The sequence below is a fragment of the Gavialis gangeticus genome, unplaced genomic scaffold (assembly GCF_001723915.1).
Source record: "Gavialis gangeticus isolate Ggan-Ray unplaced genomic scaffold, GavGan_comp1, whole genome shotgun sequence".
Classification (NCBI taxonomy): Eukaryota; Metazoa; Chordata; order Crocodylia; family Gavialidae; genus Gavialis; species Gavialis gangeticus.
In genome coordinates this window covers 167,068,308-167,088,602 of record NW_017729024.1, presented here as the reverse complement: position 1 = coordinate 167,088,602, position 20,295 = coordinate 167,068,308, and the positions used below count along the sequence as shown (strand labels likewise).

General features: G+C 46.1%; 1 protein-coding gene across 1 annotated transcript in view; it reads left to right on the top strand.

Annotated features, from left to right (window-relative positions):
• Positions 1–20,295, top strand: part of UBAP1 (ubiquitin associated protein 1) — a 63,467-nt gene that overhangs the window by 16,622 nt on the left and 26,550 nt on the right. Inside the window, exon 2 of the mRNA XM_019518073.1 lies at positions 15,688–15,728. Within this exon, the coding sequence (XP_019373618.1) occupies positions 15,695–15,728 (34 nt within the window). The 5' untranslated portion in view covers positions 15,688–15,694. The remainder of the gene's footprint in view (positions 1–15,687; positions 15,729–20,295) is intronic.

The window sequence follows — 20,295 nt, the reverse complement described above, 5'->3', positions numbered from 1 at the left end:
AAAGTGTCAAAGGACGAGGGTTATTTAGTCTGGAGGAGAAGACTGATAAGTCTTTAAATACACGAAGGGTGGTGCGGAGAGAATGGAGTTGGGCTTTTCTCTGTGGCTGCAGGGGATGGGACTAGGAGCAATGGCCTCAGGTGTAGCAGGGAAAATTTAGGCTGGAGATGAGGAGGGACTTCCTGGCTAGGAGGTTGCTCAAGTACTGGAACAGGCTATGAGAGAAGTTGTGTGATTTCCATTTTTGGTAGTGTTGAAGGGTACGTTGGACAGACGCTTGACTGGGGTGGTTTAGTCAGGGCAGATTCTGCCTTGAGCAGGACTAGATGACTGAAGACCCTTCCAGTCCTATTTTCACATGATCCTGTGAACAGTGCTGTTTTCAGTTTTGCTTTAGATCCTAGTTAGGTGATACTGCCAAGTGGTAGCTTGAGATTTCTAGTGTGTGCACAGACATAACACTTCCAGCTGGTGCAGCATTTTCCAGCAGGAGAATTCAGACTTGCCAAGCCTTCATGAAACTTGAGATAGGGATGCATTATTGCAGTTTTAAAGATAAGGCAGACAGTTAAGGAAAAGAGCAGGTCTATGTGCTATAAGTATGTAGACAGTTTTGATTTGCCTGGTGTGACACAGGGAGATGACAAAGCTGGGCACTGAATCCAGAAACCCTCATCTCTTCAGTAGAGCTGCTGCCTGGTACTTCACTTGCTCTATAACTTTCTGTATTTGGGACAGGGAAGGAAGTGAGAGAGAAGTGAACTGTCTTTGATGGGTCTGTTTTCTTTGGGGAGGTGCTGACTGCAGTATTTGTCCAAGAGAAGAGCTCATCTATCCTGCTGGGGCAGCATTTTTGTTAGTGGGGATTTCACTACTAAGTGTGGCATGTGGGCTGTATACGGGGTAACTCAGTTCTATTCCCAGTAGAGCAAGGGGACAGTCCTTCTCTTGGTTTCACTCGCAGTTTGGTGCAAGGGCAGTTGATCCTGGTTGTATCTTCTTGCATGTCAGAGGCCTGCAATGCGGGGTGGATTGATTTAAATCAAGGTAATTTAAATTATTGATTTAAATTGTGATTTAACTCACCAAGAGAATACTCTGATTTAAATCGTTGATTTAAATCAGGTTTCCCACTAATACCTCTTCACACATTTCTTAAACAATGGTGCAAATCTGTTCACTAAAACATGTTAATTTACAACGCAATACATGATTTTGCAACATCTGTCCTTAAATTCTTTTTTTTTTTTCCAAATTTTATTAACTGTGACAGACAGGTCATCACAACACTAAACGTATGCTGTCCTTAAAACTTCTACAAGTAGATCTCATCTTCCCCACTCCCACTGTCATTTTTATTCTTAGACTGAAACAGAAATACAAGTTTTCCTGCTTTTTCCAGCTCCCAGTCGATTTCTTAGCTTTGAGTGAATAATACCAAACGATGAAAATATTCCGTCTGTGCCTGCAGAGGAAGCTACTGCTGTGAAAAGTTGGCTTAGCAACTGAAGGAAGTCTGTTTCAAGGTGCCTGGCTAATGACTTCCACCAGTTGAGGGGAGTGACTTTGTTCAAAACATCATCATTAAACGTGTACTGTTTAAATGGTTCCCTCCAGCCCTGAAATGTATTATGACTGGCATAACTGAGGAGTGATTTTTGAGATGCCCATGCCATGGCAGCAGCATCTTCTTCAGAAGTTAGGCATCTCCCTTTATATCTGGGGTTGAAAGTGTTTGCAAGAAAATGAGCTGGAGTTAGTGCTTGATCCAGTCGCTGCATTATTGCCTGCAGTTTAACCTTCTGATTAGGTGTTTCTTTGCACACGTGACTTTAGTCGACTGAGAAACAGAAACCGGAAGCCCAGAACTTAAAAGAAGCAAGAGGTGGTAGCTAGGCTGGACGGACAGACCAGAGCTGTTTTCATGGGATGAAAAACTGAAATGCATGCCCATATTTGACTAGTAGGTAACTCACTGTGTACAAGTGTGACAGCGCCATTAATTCATTTTTATGAGACTGGAAGTGTAGGTGTAGCATAGCTGTGATGAGATTTAATTGTAACTGTTATTTTTAAAATGAGAGAGAAGTTTACTATTTTTTGACTATTTAAAAAAAAAAAATCCACTTTACTGGATTTTTTTTTTTAATTTAAATTGGTTTTTTTTAAATCATTCATTTGTATCCACCCTGCTGTAATGCCTGTTCCTCTTTGAGCTACCTGTGCGGTAAGCACATAAATGTGTCACTTCAGTTGCATGTTACCAGGCAGCACTGGATTTATTTTCTCAAGTAAGCTGGCTTGGCTCAGACAAGCTGGGTAGGAGAAGGAAGGGATCTCAGGCCAGGGGGAGGGAAGCCAGCAGACAGTAGTGGAAACATGTGCTGCTGTGTAGTTTCTCATTTTGTAATGGAAAGAGAGAGTCCCGCGGTCTTAGCAGTGACCACGTACTTGCTGTGAGATGGGTCGTGTCCACCCCACCCAGGCATGTGATGTTGCTGCCTGGGTTTTCCCCAGTGGATGTGTACACAGCTACCGTTCTTATTATTAGTCATGTGGTTGTCATGCCGAGCAACTTAATTCTAGTTTTAGGTTCATTTGTAACTGGACTGGGGTGGAAGCAGATTTATATTAGAGATGGCCGATTGGGTCACATTTACAGTGGTGGTGGCTGAAGAGAAGAGGCTAATGCATTTCTCTAAGACTTCTCTTGCCTATAAAACTAGTGGCTTTGGCTAATGGTGTTCACTGTTGTAAGTGTTTCAGCAGTGGCTGCTTTTTTGGGACTGTAGTAAAACTGCTGACACGCAGAGAGAAACGCTGTTTGCGTCACATTTGACTGGACAGGACAAAGTGACATGCAAAAATCAATACAGAATTGCAAACTTAATTCAAAAGATCTTTCTATTGCAGTAATGTTTCTTGAACAAAATCAAGTTTTACATTGCAAGTATAGCAGAGCAAACTGATTCATAATGGTTTTTAAACATAAAAGACTGAAAAAAATTGTGTATGCGGGGATTTAAAGGAGAGAGACCTGAACTGTGCCATGATTAGATTGGAGCTTGGGGAATTCCATAACACTTTCAGCCCAGCTGCTGAATCGGGAGAAAGGAGACTTTCATTTTGTGCCGGGTTGTTACAGGCCTGCTGGGTGATTGGGCAGCCATTTTTTTAATCTCTGCCTTTGTTTCCTTCATCTATAAAATGAGACTTTTTTTTTTCTTTGTAAACTGCTTTGAAATCTACTGCTAAAAAATGCTAAATGAGAATCAGCTGATGGGCCTATTGTAACTCTTTGCTTGGGTGATAGTTTAAAAAATGGATGCATAGTTAAGCGACTCTTACTGCTGTGATTGGTCGTGAAGACCTTTTGGTGTCCTTTTTTAAAATACTGAAGCATCCTATATTTTTCTTCTTTCCATTTCCCTCCGTATTTAAGTTTGAAATTATAGTTCAGTATTTTACACAGTGTTCTTTTCAGTCAGGTTTATAATCTTATTTTCATGGCTTTGTGCCTCCTAGTTTATTGTTCCTTTCCTGTACACATTTAAACAGTGTGACCTTTGAAAGGATCTGTTCTGTATCAATCTGAAATTTAGACGTGTATCCTATGCCACAAGTGGCATGGGCCTGTTGATCAGGAGGTCTCTCCCACGTTTATATTGTATGAACACACAGAAAACCTGACACTTGCTTTAAATGACAGAACCAGAATAGGAGCCAGGCCACAGGTCCGTCCAGCTGGAAAGCGGGTCTCTGGTGTCTAGAACCAGCTGCTTTTAAAGGCGGGTTGAGTCTGTGCTAAGGAGATGCTTAGAAAAAAGTGCTTCATGATGGCCAGCTTTCACTAGTGCAGGTCAGTGTTTCTCCCCAACAATAAGCAGTTTACTGTTTGATTCATTTTAAATACTTTAATTTAATTTGTTTGTGCTGCTCAAATAACCATTGTTTGATTCCTAAGTGCCAAATTGGGTGCTGTTGCCTGTCTCTCTCTTTTTTTTTTTCCCTTAACCTATAAAGTGCTGTCTGAGCTGTATTTGCACTTAACAGAAGAGCTGTTAGCAGAGCTGGCCCTTGCTCTAGAATGTGACAGTAAAGATATTTTGAAGAATAAGTTCCTTCCTGTGTTGAAGAACAGCGGCACAGACCCAGTGGACATTGCCACAGATTGCTTATCAAATTATCATACTCTTTTTTTTTTTTATAGATTTGGATATTTTGAACTCCAGCAGGTTTACAGTTTGGATGACTTTTTGGTTTAGAAAAGCGTGAATCCAGCACGCGCAGCTCTATGCAAGAAACATCCCCACTGAAGGAAAAGTAAAGCCTTTGTCACTTGTCACCCAAATGACATGTGAAGCTAGAGCTCCAGAAAGGCCCCCTGAATGACCAGCCTGGCTGTTGCCTTGCTTCCCCAAGCCTGGGTCTGCTGGCTGTTCTTCTTTTCGGTGCACCTGCCTCTTGGGTGTCCCTGATATATCGGGTGGTCACGTCTCTCCTCTAAGTGGGTTTAGAGACTCGGACTTTGCTCCTTGACATCAGCCTCAGCCCTTTCTAAACTTTATACAGACACCTGCAAATTTAATTTTCAGAAACCTCAAAGTGTCCATGTACAGCCCCCTCCCATTGCAGGTTTTCTGTTAGGCCCCACCTGCTCGGTGGCTAAGCTGAACTTCGTTGCCTTTGGTTATATATATAAATAAATATAAATTTTTTTTTTACCATAGCTCCTATTAAAACAGTTGAATGGGAAGAACAGTTTAGTTTTGGTCATTGCACATTGGCTAACCACATGGTGTTCAACTGTTTTAAGATTGGTGATCTTTTGGTTTTTAAAAAATTATATTTACTCACATCTGGGCAAACACAGAAGCAGGTCTGTCTGGCACTTATTTATAAATGAAACGAGGCTCTTGAGCAGACCTCTGCAATTAACTTGATTGTGAAAGAAGATGAAAGGAGCTAGGAGGGTGTTGGATGACAGAAAAGGGAGTACTGATTCTTCAGCCAGGGTGTATGGTCTGTGGGTTGCAATGCAGAGTGGTGGATGTTTGATTGTCCCAGGCTACTGGGCTTTGCTGGTTGCCACATAGGGCCAAGAAGGGGTTTTTCCACCCCCCTCCTGTTATGTGTATCAGGTTTGCTTTTTTCACCCCACCTTCCTCAGAAGCACTGAGTGTTGGCTGCAACCAAAGCTGGGGATTTTGACTGGAGTTTGATGCTTGTTGGGACTTAAAAGAAAAAAAAAAGAAACCGCAAAAAAGCAAATGTTTCAGGCTAGAGGGTCTTGTTCCTCTGCTCATTTTGAGGAAGGATTTTACCCCAGGGTCAGATTGGCATGGACTGTGGGGTTTTTTGCTCTCCCCTGTAGCATGGAAGGTGGGGGTCTTTTGAGCATATTTTAATGGGGGCTGGTTCTGCTTGAGCAGGGGATTGGCCCGGACCTTATGGGGTCCTTTCCAGCCCTGCTTTTCTATGATTCTCTGAACTCCTTTTTTCAGTTGCAGTTGAAGGAGGGCCATAATTGTGTATGTGGCTCACTTTTTCCCTAGATTTTAGTTGGTATCTTTTCATTGTGCAGTACTTCTAAGTTTCATGTAGGGAAGAAATGTAGCATTGCTGACACATCTGCTCCATGGACTTAAACAGTAACTAAACTGTTTTCTTTGAGAGAGCAATGGTCACTCCCGCCTGGTAGTAATTCTTGTCTTGCACTATAACTTCTGTCCCTCTTACAAGCTGTGCCACAGAAAAATGGAGACCTTTTCACCCGGTGCATATTTGTGCATAGACTGCTCTTTCTTCCCAGCCTGATCACTGGGGTTCAACAGAGACAGACTTCTGCTGTTCTAGGTGCTGGCATGGCAGCGATGGTGGGATATGAATGAATCTGCAGAGCGCTGATTGAACTAGTGCTGGAGGTTGCTGAGGCCAAGGCAGAAATGACTTGGTTTCCATTACTGTGACAGATAGTTGGCTAAAGAAGAAGTCAGTGGTGTGGAGGAAGAGCTGGTCAGAGATTCACTGCAGGTTTTTAGAAGTATGTTGAGGACTCTCCCTGTGTCCTTCTTACACATGGACATTTGTGCATGTATTAATGTATTAGTGAACAAGGAGGCTTAATATGGTGTGAGGTGTGTGTATATATTTTAGAAGACATAGTGCTTGAGTTAAAGTACTCCAATTCTTTAATCAGAAAGGCCACTCTTACACATGCTTGGGGGAGGTGGTGCACTTTAGAGTGGATCCAAGAGCTGTTTTAATTAAAGTGGCGCAGCATCTTGTGTATTAGTGCCCCTGCGCTTCAAAATGGCAGCAGGAGGAGGTTGAACTAAAGCTTGGTCGAGCTGTAGTTCAAGTGCCCTGCCACCATTTTGAAGGATGGAGACACGGAGGCTGGCTGGAGTGTGGCAGTAATCATGCTGCAGCAGACTCAGTTAATTGAATCTGCTCTGATGCGCTGTAATTCAGCGCGTCAGGGTAGCCTCACTGCATGTCTGCAGGCACCTGGAGTTACCTTTGTCGCTGCTTCCCAGCGTTTCCAGCAGCAGCCAGTTTTTTAGATCTCCCAGGTTCACATTTTAATTTCTAAGGCATGTTCCAGAATACCGTATTCTCATGTACTTCATGCACCTTTCCCCCAAAAAGTCAGCCCTCCAAACCTGGGGTGTGTATTTGACGTGGGCAAGGTGTTTTCTTTGCTGGAGAAAGGAACAATCCTAGACAGTTTGTGTTGTGCAACTGCCCCGGCAGCTGCTGCTTATGTCTGCTCAACAAACTGAAGGGCAGAGTCTTGCGTTAACCCTCTTGCAGCCATTGCTGTTGGCTGAGCACTGTAACTTGTGCCCAAGCAGCAAGTGAGCAGCTGGTAGCATCTTGATGTGGCTTGTGATGAGGCAACGACATAAGCTGTTCTTTATTTAAATTCCTGTAATGAGCTAACAGCGTGTCATGGAGTAAGTCCTCCTGGGAACATTGAGTGTCCAGGAAGTGTGGCATTGCAGGCAACAGTCTGCCACACTGAGAAATTCCAGGAGGATTTATTGTATCACGCAGTCAACCATGGGTCGGGCAAAATCTCATTCTCCCTTGCATTCTGTCTTCCAAAACCAAGATTTGGGGATGTGCCATACGTGAGAAAATACGGTAATTAGGGGTTTATTCCCTAGTGGCAGGGGCAGGAAATTTCACAAGGTAGCTGACTTGGACATCAGTGATGCTCTGTATGGAGATTTTATTGACTGCAGTACTAGTTACTGGTGCCCAGGTGCTTTGAATTTCATAAAGTAGGCCGGTTCATTTCCTTATTTTTCTTTAGAGGTAGGTTGCTGGTGCTGGGGGAAAAAAATGGTATTTTATTAAAATCATGATGGGGGCATCAGAAGCTTGGGTAAAAGTAGTGTTGCAATAAGGGAGGTTGCTGCCAAGAGTTATGGGGAGTAGGGGGACGAACAGTGGGTTAGGAGCGGGGACTGGTGTATGGTATGAGCAAACGATTGGCGGTTGTGCCAGGCAGAAATGTCTAACGCGGCAGACTAGTTCCACTCTTATATCTGGCTGCTCTGTGCGACTGAGAGAGAAGACCTTCCTGTCTGCTCGGAAAGGTTAAGTGTGTGGCAGAAATGAGTGAGTAGGACATGTGACTTGGGTATAAGTTAAAAATGGCTGAATTTATCATTATAATTTAACACTGGCCCTATTATTCTTGCACAGCATGGTGTCCATGGATCTTGACTGATTTCAAGGCTTATGAAACACTGACTTGTTTGATCTGTTTAACCATGGCAGATTTTAGCCTTCTCCGTTTCTGTAAAATTTTCCATGTTGTTGATTTTATTTTTTTTTAAAGTAAAACTGGCAAAAGTATGAAACAAACCCAGAATCCAGCAGGGATTTACAATCTAAGTTTCACAAAATCAGTCATTAAAAACCATAGCGACTGCTATAAATACATAAATCCTGAAATATGTGGCAGGAACAAGAAGAGGGGCATTGTTGCCCAGGCCGTGGCGAGTGTCATTGGAGATGGATTTCCTCCTGTGGTGACGGGAGTTTTATGTCACCATGGTGTGCGAGACCTCCACAGGACTGGACAAGTGCTGTTAGTTAAATGCTGATTATCTGGGATTTAAACATTGTTTAGCTAAAGATCATAAAACTTGTGTGACCTGACACCCATTGCAAACAATATCCGAGAGATCAGTTCCTTGTTGCTTCTGAGCATTGATCATAGTCCAGTTTGTCTAGGACAGGAACGCTCAACCCCTAGCCTATGGGCCAGATCCGGTGCACAGCTGTATCATCTGCCCCTGGGTTCCCCACAGGGTGAGAGCAGTGGCAACATTAGTTGCTGCTCCCCCGCTGCCAAATTTCTAGACCTCTGGGGAGCCCACTGGGGCAGGTAGTGTGGCCCTGAGCACTAGATCGGACATGCAGGGCTGGATCCCAGCACATGGAGCCAGGGTGGCACAGGGCCTGACGTGGGCACGGAGCCTGATCCGGGTGCTGACCCCAAGTGATCGGGCCTGAGGAGCCGAAAGGTTTACTGCCACCTCTCTAAAAAATCAGAATTTGCTTGTATTAATGAAGCAAAATTATTAGTTACTTGTGCATTTGCTTTTGCTCTAAACCTTCTTATCCTTTACTTACCAGGCATAAGGGAATAGCACTGTGTTTTTTTTTTAGTCATTTTTACCTAGAGTTTATGGCTTAGAACAGTGGTTTTCAGCCTGTGCTCTGCAGAGCCCTGGGCATCCACAGACCAAGTCTAAGGAGTCTGCAAAGTATGTGAATACCCACATTTCACAATTCAGAGGGGTCTGCAACTCCACTTGAAAATTTTGTAGGGGTCTGCAAATGAAAGAAAGTTGAAAGCCACTGGCTTGGAGAATAAATGTTATGCAAAACTCCTAATGTTTTACTTCAAAGCTGCATCTTAAGGAGATTTTAGCCTACGTTTCATTTTCATAAGGTGGAGGTATCTTAATCTGAGTAATATCGTCTGGATCTCTGAGTAATATTGGAGTACCTCATGGTGAACCTGTTGCAGATTGAAATCTATCTGGTAGAGCAGCATTCTCCTCCTGCTATGCTGTCTTAGTTTACATCATTCAACACATGTGAAAAACAGACTTTCTTACCCACCATGGCCAGAATACAATAAAATGAAGCTGTATGCAGGTACATATCTGGTTATTGTTAGCATTCCTTCCAGAGGTTTGGGCTAAACAGACCAGAGAAAGCTAGATGCTTTGTGTGTTATGATTAATTTGTCCTTTAAAGGACAGTTTTACCTGGAAGCAGACTCTTGGTGATATGAAGTTCTACAAGAACGCTTGAAACAGTTAATTGTGTCATTATATTCTAGGCACTTAGGGCCACGTTCAAGTAGGTTTCATCAGTGCGTCCATAGATGTTGCGGCACCCACATCTTAGCCAATTTGTCCCAGAAGGCAGTTGGAGTGACCAGGGTTGGAAGCCCAGGGGATTTGAGCTCCAGGTGAGAGTGTGGCTTGTCCTTTGGAAGTGGGCAGGTGCCAAGCAGGGAGGCGCCTGCAGGAAGTGCTGCTCACAGGTGCGTCTGGATGCCCACCCTTTCTCTGAGGTCAGATGTCTGACTCAAGGCTGCCAGGGAGGTGCCCTTGCCTGGAGGGGAAGTGCTGGGGAGGCATGAGGCTTGCCAAATTCAGTACAGAGGGCAGCACCCCTGCAGCTTCTCTCCCAGAACATGCAAGGGGAGGTGGTGGTACCCCCCCTTTGGTACAAGAGTCTAGTGATGGGACACTTGCCCGGGCACTGAGGGACCTGGGTTTGCAGCCTTAAACCCACTTGTCCTACTGTACAGCATTGGGCCATCATAACGCAGACCAGCCCTAATGGGACAGCCTCCACCTCCTTATCTTTGCTGCCAGGAAAGGTTATGCATTTTATAACAGAAAACTATTAGAAAAAACAAAAACCACCCAGGCAAGTGGGACCATAACCTGGATCTCCTCTTCAGGAGAATGCCCTCTCTGGGCTTTCAGGGTCATATCCCACCTTGGTCTCCTTGCTGCCTAGTGCCCTGGTTTCATAGGAGGGTTGGAGTGTGACTTTGCTTTCCCAGGTGGGTGGCCTGGTGGCAGGGCATTGTCCTGGGGACTCATTCACATCTCTTGCTTTCTCTTGGGCTGAGGAAGGTCTAGACCCCAGATCTCCCACTGTCTGGACACTGCCCTAGCTGCTGAGTTCCTGTGGAGAAGATGGGCCCCACTGGTCTTCTTGGGGAGTTGGACCGTAGGGCACTGCTTTGTCCTGCATTTAGTACTGCCTTCACAGCGCGTATGTGATGCCTGGGATTAGGGCTAAGTTCAGGCATCTCCCACCACTGATCTGTCTTGCATTGTGACTTAGGTGCAGGTGGACACATTTGAATCGAAGTGATTTGCATCACAAATCAAGAGCCTCAATTTAAATCTCAGACTTTTTTTTTCCAATCACCTTCTTCCAATTGTGTTTTTCTAAGAAAAGGTGTGTTATCCTCCATTGATACAACCACTAAAACACATTACTTTATAATTAAACAAAACCTTTTTGATAGATTGACAATGTTCTTTTTCTACTTAAGGGGGTGCACTTTAATTGTATACATTTCTTTAAGGTATTTTATGGCTTTATTTTCAGGTGTGTATTTATTTAACTATCTCTAGCATACTAAAAATGCAAGGATGATATATTGCTTGTTTACTAGCTCAGGAGTGCTCAAGCCCTGACCTGCGGGCTGGATCCAGCCCCCAGCACTTTGTCTTCCAGCCTAGTTGGGGCTCCCTATGGATCTGCGGGGAGCCCCGCAGTCCATGACCCTGTGCTCTAGATTGGGTGCGCAGGGTGGCGTGCGGCCTGATCCCAGTGGTGCTGGGCCCATGCCACTCATCTGGCTCATGGGGCCAAAACTGAGCACTACTGTACTAAATAGTTGATGTATATCACGTGCAAAGAGTTAAGTGGTGGCACTGGAGTGATAACCTAATTTTACATTATATGCAGGAGACAGCACATAAACTATTTTTTGTTAAACAAAGCAGCCATAAATGTTTCTTACATAAGCCTGCTGGGCCCTGTTTATAGAGCATTACCTCTAAATCTAGATGCTTTCCCCTGATTCCTGTTTTATACAGGAAAGTACATAGACTAACTCAGATTTTTTTGTGCTCATGGAGGCAGCACACTTGGTTTTATTGACATACTTTAAGAGTGTAATAATGTGATTTCCATTCATTCTGATTTCATGTTCAATTGATTATGGTTTATCTTTTAGAAATTAATAACTAAACAACATGTTTATTTCAGTTGCAGGTTTAAAACGACCTGTTTGATAGAAGTGGTGGTTGGGGGGGCAGGGACTTGCCTAGGTTGCAGGCAGGATGTTTGTTGAGGGTTTGAAGTCGAGCATGGCTTTGCTCTGTGCAGTCTTGCGTATTGGGGGCGTCCTCTCTTTCCACTGCTCCCAGGGGTTGTTGTGACTTCCATTCTCTGTGCTTAAACTTCCATTTTAACTTGGCTGCTTTTATCTGCTTCCACTTCAAAGTTCCCCGGGCCATGTAGCCCAACAGCTTTGAGTTTTCCTTTCTTATGATCTAGAGGTGCTATATTGGTCACGTGTTGGATTGGCACTGATAACAGGAAAATTAGCATTATTGGCAAGCAGCTTTTTTTGGCCAATAATATCACCGATAAATGCCGTGTGTGTGTGCAGCCACAGCATGCACGTGGCCAGGAATGCGGCCTGGCAGCTTGGAGAGTGGGTAAGGGCGATTGAGGCCCCTGCCCCACTCCTCATGGTGAGGGGAGGAATGGGGCAGGCACTGCCCAGCCAGGGTGGTGAATACGACCCTGGGACTGGGGTGGGATGGAGTTGTAGGTGGCTCATCCAGGGAGGTTGGGATGGGGGTTGGCTCCCTGCTGCTGTGCACACTCCCAGGGGAGGCATGGGGGGTGGGTGCTCCCCCTCCCCCCCCCACCGCATTTGTGTGCAGGGTGAGGGTGGGCTGCCTGCTGGAGGCTTGGGGCTAGGCCTGCACCACCTTTATACCTGGGGGGGTGGGGGGCAGGAGGCTGGGCAGGGGCGGTGCAGGCTCAGCGGTGCTGGGAGGAGAGTTACCAGCAGGATGCTGCTTTCCAAGCAGACCGGCTGCATTCCTGTAAGTTGGCTATCGGATCAGTATCGTCCAGTATGGCTTGTAAATAATGGGCCATCGGTATCAACCAAGAAAATCTTTATCGGTGCACCCCTATTATGATCTTAGACTTGCAACTTGCGATTCTAGAAACATGCCTGTTCAGAAATCACAGCCTTGTCTTATATTTGTATCACTTACAAGCTGAGTTGGTTATTAAATAAGAGGTAAATTGGTGCAATCATGTATTGCGCATCTTCAGCCCTAATTTCTTTCAGAAGTGGTAGGTGAAATTATTAGTGTAAGAATAATTTACTGCAATTTAGTTTGGGGAGATCAAAATAATCTTGTCCGTGCTTGAATTATAGAGTAAAACTGATGACTGGCTGTCTAGGTCTCTAGGAAAATCCTCAGCCAGCTTCTGTGGAGTGCTGTATTTAACAGGTCCATGATCAGAGTGGGACTGTATGGAGTGTAGTTGCATAGCTACAACAGCATCTAATGGTATTTAATGCAGTATATGCAGGCCCTGTGTTACACAATAGCTGTTCTTTACAAGCAGAATTGTTTCTTTCATCTGCTTTCCAGACTTGCTCCCACTGTATGTTGTCGATTCTAGCAGGAGGCCTAATTGGGCAACATAATAATGTGCTACATATGCTTTTAGAAAAGAAGATAGGCGCTGTTTAAAAGAAACTGATCTCCGAATTGTGCTGTTGCAGAATCTTTGCCAACACTAGTGATATGCTGTACAATATCTGCAGAAAGAGCTTTTTTTAATGCACATAATCTTCATTAAACGCATTTTCACAGCACATGGTGATCCCGGGATGCCTCGGTGAGCGGCTGTTTTTTTTGTCCTTCTCATTTTGGTTCCACTTTAGGAAAGCTCTTAAAGCCAGTCCGCTGGTTTCTGTCCTCCAGCCTTTGGGTCCCACCCCAGAGTTGCAACCTAAGGACACTTGGGCTTACAGGCCCTGTGTTGCTAATTAGGGTCTCCTCTGAACTCTTTTCAAGTATTGTGAGGTACCCCATGTGCTGCACGACATCGATCTCTCACTAGCAGTATATTCTTTCTGCACCAGCAAGTTTCCATCAAATCCTGCTGTTAATCACAGATTATGTTCTTCCTTAATTGAGTCTCATGACATTTTGAGACTTCTCATTAAATTCTTAACCTAATGGCCTGATCCCTTTAATTTCTGAGCGATTTTCAGATTCCATATTTCTAGCTAAGCTGAAGCGGGAGCTATTGTCTGTTTCTCAGCGTTAACACAAGGACTGTCTCCTTGCAGAGCTCTGAGCTTTTGCCGGCACCTGAAGCATGTCAGTAATGATCACTTCAGCTCCACTTTTCCTCCAAGCTTGCTGAGAAGCTGTTCTTGCTGACGGGGATATGGTCATAACATGTCAAATCTGGTTCTGGAGCAACTTTATCAAAATGCTCGTTATTGGTGGTGTGGTGAAATTCCCCTTTCTGAAAAGGGAATGTTGGTCAGCAGTTCAGCGATTGCAGTTGCTGTTAGGCCAGAAGTACAAAGTGAGGCTAGTTCTCGCGGAGCTTCAGTAAGTGTCACCTTTTGGAAGCAGAAGTGACCGCAAGCTGGTAACTTGGCCAGTGCATTGCAAACTGCTCCTCTTCCAAGCAACTTTGTGTGTTACTGGGCTTTAGACTTCGTGGCATGTACTTCAAATCTGTAACGGTGAACTAACCTGGGCTCAGAGGCTTCAGTCTTAAATATTTAGCTTGAGATGGTCAGGGCAGGGTGTAGCCTGGCACAACAACAGAGCCCTTGTGCTGCCGGCTGCGGCCTTGGTGTGCGGGTGGAGGAGCCCCTTGGTTACAGGCTTGGTGTCTAATTGGAGAAGGTCTTCTATGGCACCTACTGGGAATCTTGAATCCCTTTTCGCGCTCCATTTTGTTTCAGCGGCCAAGTCCCTTAGTGGTTCAGTGATGCAGTATAAATGATAAAGCTTTGAATAGTGTTCCTCTAAGGCAGGGATGAGCAAAGTCCAGCTCATGGTCTGGATCAGGCCTACGGTGAACTCCATTTCCCAGCAGCCCCTGCCTGTCTCTCTGCAGGTGGTTTCCATGGCGACCCCAGGAGCAGCAGGGCTGTGACAGCGCAGGTTCAGTGTTTCCATGGAGATTGGCCCCAGCTCTGGGACAGGGGTCTTGTGCCGGTGGCAGCATGGTCTGGAGCTGGGTGAGAGCTGTGATCTGCCCGCACGCCGTGGGCAGGGATGTGCGGGCAGCAGATTACTGCTCAGCCCTTGCTCCAGACCATGCCGTCACCATTGCAAGATCCCGGCCCTGCCCAGCCATGTGCCCTGCCAGCACTGCTGGGGCCGGTCTCCATGGAAACCTTGGCCCTGTGCTGTCACTGCTGTTGCAGTCTCCATGAACACCAGCCACAGTGGTGTATGCTGGGGCTGCTGGGAAATGGAGTCTGGGCACATGCTGGATCTGCTGTCTTTTCCCACCCCCGCCCCGAGGGCTTGACGCTGCTGTTCCCAGCGCTGCCTCCACAGAGAGCACCTCCGACCCTGGCGCACACCTGCCTGTCGGGCCTTCCACACACTCGGATTGCAGGATTGAGGCTTTTGTTCTCCTGCTTTCTGGAAATCACCTGGGAGCTGCCTCCCATCCTGGCCAACACCCCCAGGTTTCCTGTTGACAAATAGCTCATTCAGCTTGAGCACCTACCCAGGAAATGGGGAGAACTTGCTGAGTCTCTGTGGGGTGTCAGGAACAGGTTGGATGTCCCTTCCTCCCAGGCACCGTGTGCGTAAGAACAAGGAAGTTCTGGGGGGTCTGGAAATGCAGACATGAATTTGAGAAAATAGAGCAATAGAAAACATGCACACCAGTAAAAATACACCCAGTCTGATGCCCATCTCTCCTGCTGACAGCCGTGTCCCAAACTAATAGCCGCTTGAGTACATGCTGTCCTCTCTTTTCCCCGGCCACATGGTTTGGCCAGGAGTCTCGGTGAAGGCTGACTTCACTCCCAGGAGATTTTGTGGAAGCATCACCACGTAACCCAGCCTCGTGACTCAGCTCGCAGCTTCGCAACGTGGCTGGGATGTGTTGGAGCATGCCAGCAGTTGGTGTAGCAGGGCGCTGCAGGATGTGGATAATGCTGCTCAGAGCTGACAAGACAAGCACAAAATGTGCAATTGGTTTCAATACTTACTTCTACAGCAGCAAACTTCTTAGACCCAGGAAGACCTGGGGAGTGGGTTCATTAGGAAGCTCTCCATCTTGGCCATTACAGAGTGGGGCAGGAGTATGCCCTGGTGAGAAGTGTGCTCTTAATTATTAACTACTGTGTGGTCTTTAGCAAACTATTAATCTCTTACATATGCTTCAGAAAATGTATTATTAATTTGCTGTCGGGAGCATTACATTAAACGGAACAAGTGTTTGTAAAGCATCCTGAGATCCTCAGTTGAAACAAGTTACAGACATACTTTATAATATTTTTACGTGTGTGGCTTATTAAACCTCCCCAAAAATGTTTTTCAGATTCTAAATGGCTTCAAAGAAGTTGGGATCAGACTTTCATGGTAAGTGACGTGAAATTTAATTTATTTTTATTTTTTATTTTGTGTTTATTTGCTTTATTTAAATGGAAGGGCTGCTTAATTTGAGGAAGCCCCAGTCTAAATGTCTATTCTTCTAGCAAAGCGAGAGGAAAAGAAACCTGTAACAGGGAATAGAGCGGCTCCAGGGATTAATGCAGAAATTCTCTAGAGTTTCTCCCATGTCATGTTGACCAGAAGTCGTCATTTTCTCTTGGCCATTTGATTGAACAGTGAGAGCTTAAGTCCGAGTTTGTTTCCATTCTGAGTTTTCACTGGATGCCTGTCTGCTGTCGGCTGTCTTTGGCCTTCTACGGCCAGGTGCTCCATGGAGACTAGGCTGTTCTGTGTCCTAGAGCCAGTTCCTCCACATCAGGATTCACGCACATGGGGGACGTGGTCTTGCTCTTTGCTGTTTCTGCTAGTTGTTCCTGCCCTTAAGCTAAATAGGAAGTTTCTGGTTGCCATTTCCATTGGTTTTGTTGGCACTAAGGAGGCTATAGAAATTAAGAGATTCTCTAGTTTTGAAAGGTGAAAATATCACTTTGGAAAATGAGGGTTGGAATGGACCTCAGGAGGTTCCTGCTGCTTGATTTTTGCAGAAGCAAATGTTTTATGCTTAAATCTGCAACTGCACTTTGCTTTTAACCTGTTGTTCCTCACAAATAACTTCCTCAGTCTCTTTGTGAGATCAACTACTCATGCTTTGTGCTGGCTCGAGAGAGGGAAAGGACATTTCTTTTAGGTACCGATCTTGCAAACGTTTAAGCAGATACTTAACTTGATGCAGATGAATCGCATTGGGATCAGCAGCAAAACTTGCTGGTGTAAATCGAAGTGGATGGATGGGTAGGTGGGAAGAGAGTCTATTTCTGAGAGGGGTGGAAGAGTGACGGAGTGTCCTGAAACTTCAAAAGCTGACTTTTTTTTTTTTTAAATATTTTTTGCCTTGTGTGCAAATCTTGCTGTCGCATGTAACCAGGAATCTTGTAGTCAGTGACCAAGACCAGCTCAGGCTGCTGTGTGGTTGCTCTCTAAATGGTATTTTAGATGAGGAGAATGGGATTACTGCTCTCTTGCCTGGCACCCCGAGCCTTGGAAGAGTTCATGTCATCAGGTTTATCCTTACACTTTTGAGGTCCTTAACTGATGTTGTCATGGAAACAAACCAAACAGACTAAGCTGGGGTGCTCAACCCTCGCCCGTGGGCCAGATCTGGCCCATGACCCCACATTATCCAGCCTGTGGGGCTGCCCACGGGTCCAGAAATTTGGCGGCAGGAGAGTGGCAGCACCACTCTCCTAGTGCCATGGGGAGCCCCAGGCTGTGTACACTGGATCTGGCACCCAGTCCCAGTGTACAGGCCCGAGCGGCAGTGGTGCATGGCCTGAGGGCCCAATCCTGGTGTGGGGGGGCTGATGGTAGGCCCCTGGGGACCAATCCCAACGTGGGGGACCAGGGATGGGGGGCTGCTGGGCCCCAGAGCCTGGTCCTAGCGCATGGGGCTCACTTTGGTCCACAAAGCAGCCTTGCCCCACTCATCTGGCCAATGCGGCCAAACGGTTGAGCATCATTGACTAACCAGATTTCACTGTCTGAGATAAATGCACAAAGAAACCAGACTAAATCCTGGAAGCTGGCTTGGACACTTTTTTCCTAATAAAGTGTAAAAATAGATAAGATGGTTTATATTCTTTATCATCACCGTCTTTTAAGTTTCCAGGGGCCCGCTGAGCTTGATGGCACGCACCCGAAAAGCCCTCTTAATTGCTGGCTGCTGTTGAACTGATATTGCAGTGCAGAATTAATGCCGCTTCTGGGGCCCTGAGTTTCCTGGTTCTGGCCTCTATTTGTGTTCTGGTTAAAAGCAGAGCTAACTGAGGTCCTTGGCCTCTAATTTTAATTGCATACCAAGGTGTAAAATAAAAATAACAGTAAACCCCCTCTACAAACATAGGTTTAAATGCCTCCTACCTGGCTCTGGGCTTACAGTCCTACAATAAGAGTTAACAGCTTATACTTTCTCTGGTGCCTGCCAACTGTTTGGCAGCTGTTTTTGTATAAGCTAAAACAGCCTGGATGCATGTTCAGAACTGCCTGCCTCCCGGTCTGCTCGCTATCTCTCTTTATTTATAATGTTTCTCCAAAAGCGGCTGAAAGGGCCACTGCTTAGAGACCCAAGAATTGGCCTGTCTTGAAAAACATTACAGAATAATACAGGCAGCTGGAAAAATGCTCCGGGATTTGCAGTAACTAGAACAGAACAAATGGGTCCTCGGCAGCAGAAGCAAAGTGAAACGAATGCCCCATTCGTGTCTCAGCTGCTGCTGGCAGTGGCAGCACTAAGCAGCTTACTGCTGCGTGCCCGGAAATGCGCTGGAGACGGGTGAAAGCAACTCTTGCTTGGTCGTCTCCTGCAAACTGGGCAGGGAAAATTTATTTTCAGTCTTTCCTCAGGATCCAAAAGAATAAATAGGTGACCCTGCCCCTGCGGTGGGATTGCAGCTGGTTACAAAGCATCCAGCCCATTACTGTTGTAGCTCATCCGGTACAAGGCTGACGCAACTTGGAGCGAGCAGATGTGGCATGTGATTGCATTCCTGCTCTCTGGGCTACTTGTGGGAATTTAAATGTGGCTTTTACTGAGAGGGTGTGAAGCAGGATACTGGTTAAATGGAGCTGCAAGGAAGCCACCTTCTGAGCTCACCTTTCGGAGAGCAGCCCAGCCAGCTTAGTGCTGTGATGCTATTTGCATCACAAGCGGCGGTTGCTGGAAGTATCGCCCTTCCCACGGGCACCTTGAGCTATCTTTCCCAAGGTCAGTGTGCTCTGCTGCTCTTGCAGAGGTATATCATTGCCACATTGTTCAAGAGTGTTGTCGCCACTTCCTCAGATGTCAGAAAATCGCTTCAGTACGTAGTGGTGTTCAGCAGTGTAACCACGAGAGTTATCTTCAAGCTTCCTTGTTCTTCACGTAGAAAACAGCTTGCTTATAGTTTCACAGAGTAATGGGAAGTTTCCCCTATATTGGGATTATGGCTTCACAAGTGGAGCTCTTATAGGAGGCAAGAAACTCTTCGGTGTTTTTCAGCAACGGAGCAAAGGTTTGTGGCTGTCAGCTCTGTAACATTCACATAAATAGCTATGTGTATATGGCAGTCTTGGCAAAGCAGGTGCCCGTTCTTCTGAGCTCCCCGATTCTGCTGTTGGAAGTACTTGAAGGATGAACAAACTTGTGGAGCTAGACACACTCGGCAACCAGAGGACTTGGCCTTTGCGTTGTAGCCAACTGTGCAGGCTGCTGGTGCGCAATGTGCAGCCACTGCTGGTATATCCATACCCACATCTACTTTCTATTTGCTTTGCTTAACCTGCTTTCTGGGCCATATTCTAACAATGGAGAATAGCCCCAGCCCATTTAACGTGGGTAAAATATACATTAACATGCCTTCCTGCAGAAGGGAATTCTGCAAACTTGTCCGCAGTGTCCTGAGAGAGGCTGTTCCCCAGGTCTGCAGCAGACCCTTGGTAAATAATACCAGGTTGCAGTGGCGATCACAAATTCAGGTCAAGATGCCAGGAAAAAACTAAATATGCTTTTTTCCCAGGCACGTTTCTAGAAGATCCCTTCCTCGGTGCTCGGGTCTAAACTAGCTGTCGAGTTCCTGAGTCGAGCAGCTGGTGTGCTTGAGGGGACCAAAAGGTGACCTTTGAGGCCTGGTCTGGGCTATATAGTGCGCACACTTACATTCATACCTCCCTGTGGTAGCAGGACCCCCACCTCTTACCCTCCTTCTCAGCTCTGGCCATGGCCTCTCTGTCCTGGGGCATGGAGCATGTGCTCTTTGCCAGTTCAGTAATGCCACCCCTTGGAGAAAGGCCTGGCACTAGCATGTAGCGAGTGCCCAGGCCAGCACAGTGCAGATGCGACTGCTCGGGTGGCTTCCCTAGGGTAGCTGCTGTCCACCCTGAGCAGACCAGGCCTTAGTGCTGCTTGCTGTCTGGTCATTAGCAGGCAGCTGGGTCTCATACAGGACTTCTGAATGGAGCCTGATGTGTCACTTGCCAGTGCTCTCTGGGGGCTTTTGGCCCCTGGTGATGATGGCATTCCTGTCTGAGGCAGCTGGCTGCGTTCTGGTGGGTGAATCAGTAGCAGAGGAGCACAGGAAGCTTTTAGGGATGGTTATTGAAGGCAGAGAGTGGGTTAGGGGGACAGGATGCGGTAGTGGGTTCTTGGTCCAGCTGTGCAGGAAGTTCGTCGCAGAGCTTCGTGTCTCTTGTAGGACAGGGACGGCACTCTCCAGCCTCATCTTCTGCAGCGTGCAAAATCCCAGTGAGCGTGAACACTTGTCTTGTGGGTGTGTTTGTGTCCCTTTCAGATAATGATCTGTGATAGCAAGGGCCGAGATCCCTTCCAGCCCTCTCTCCCTAATTAAGGCGATTTTTTTATTTTGGTGTCTGAAGTTCGTTTTATTCATTTTTTTTTTTTTTTCCTCCACTGTGGAAGTCTGTAGACAGCTGTAGTTCTAGCCTTCCTGTTGTATGCTGCAGC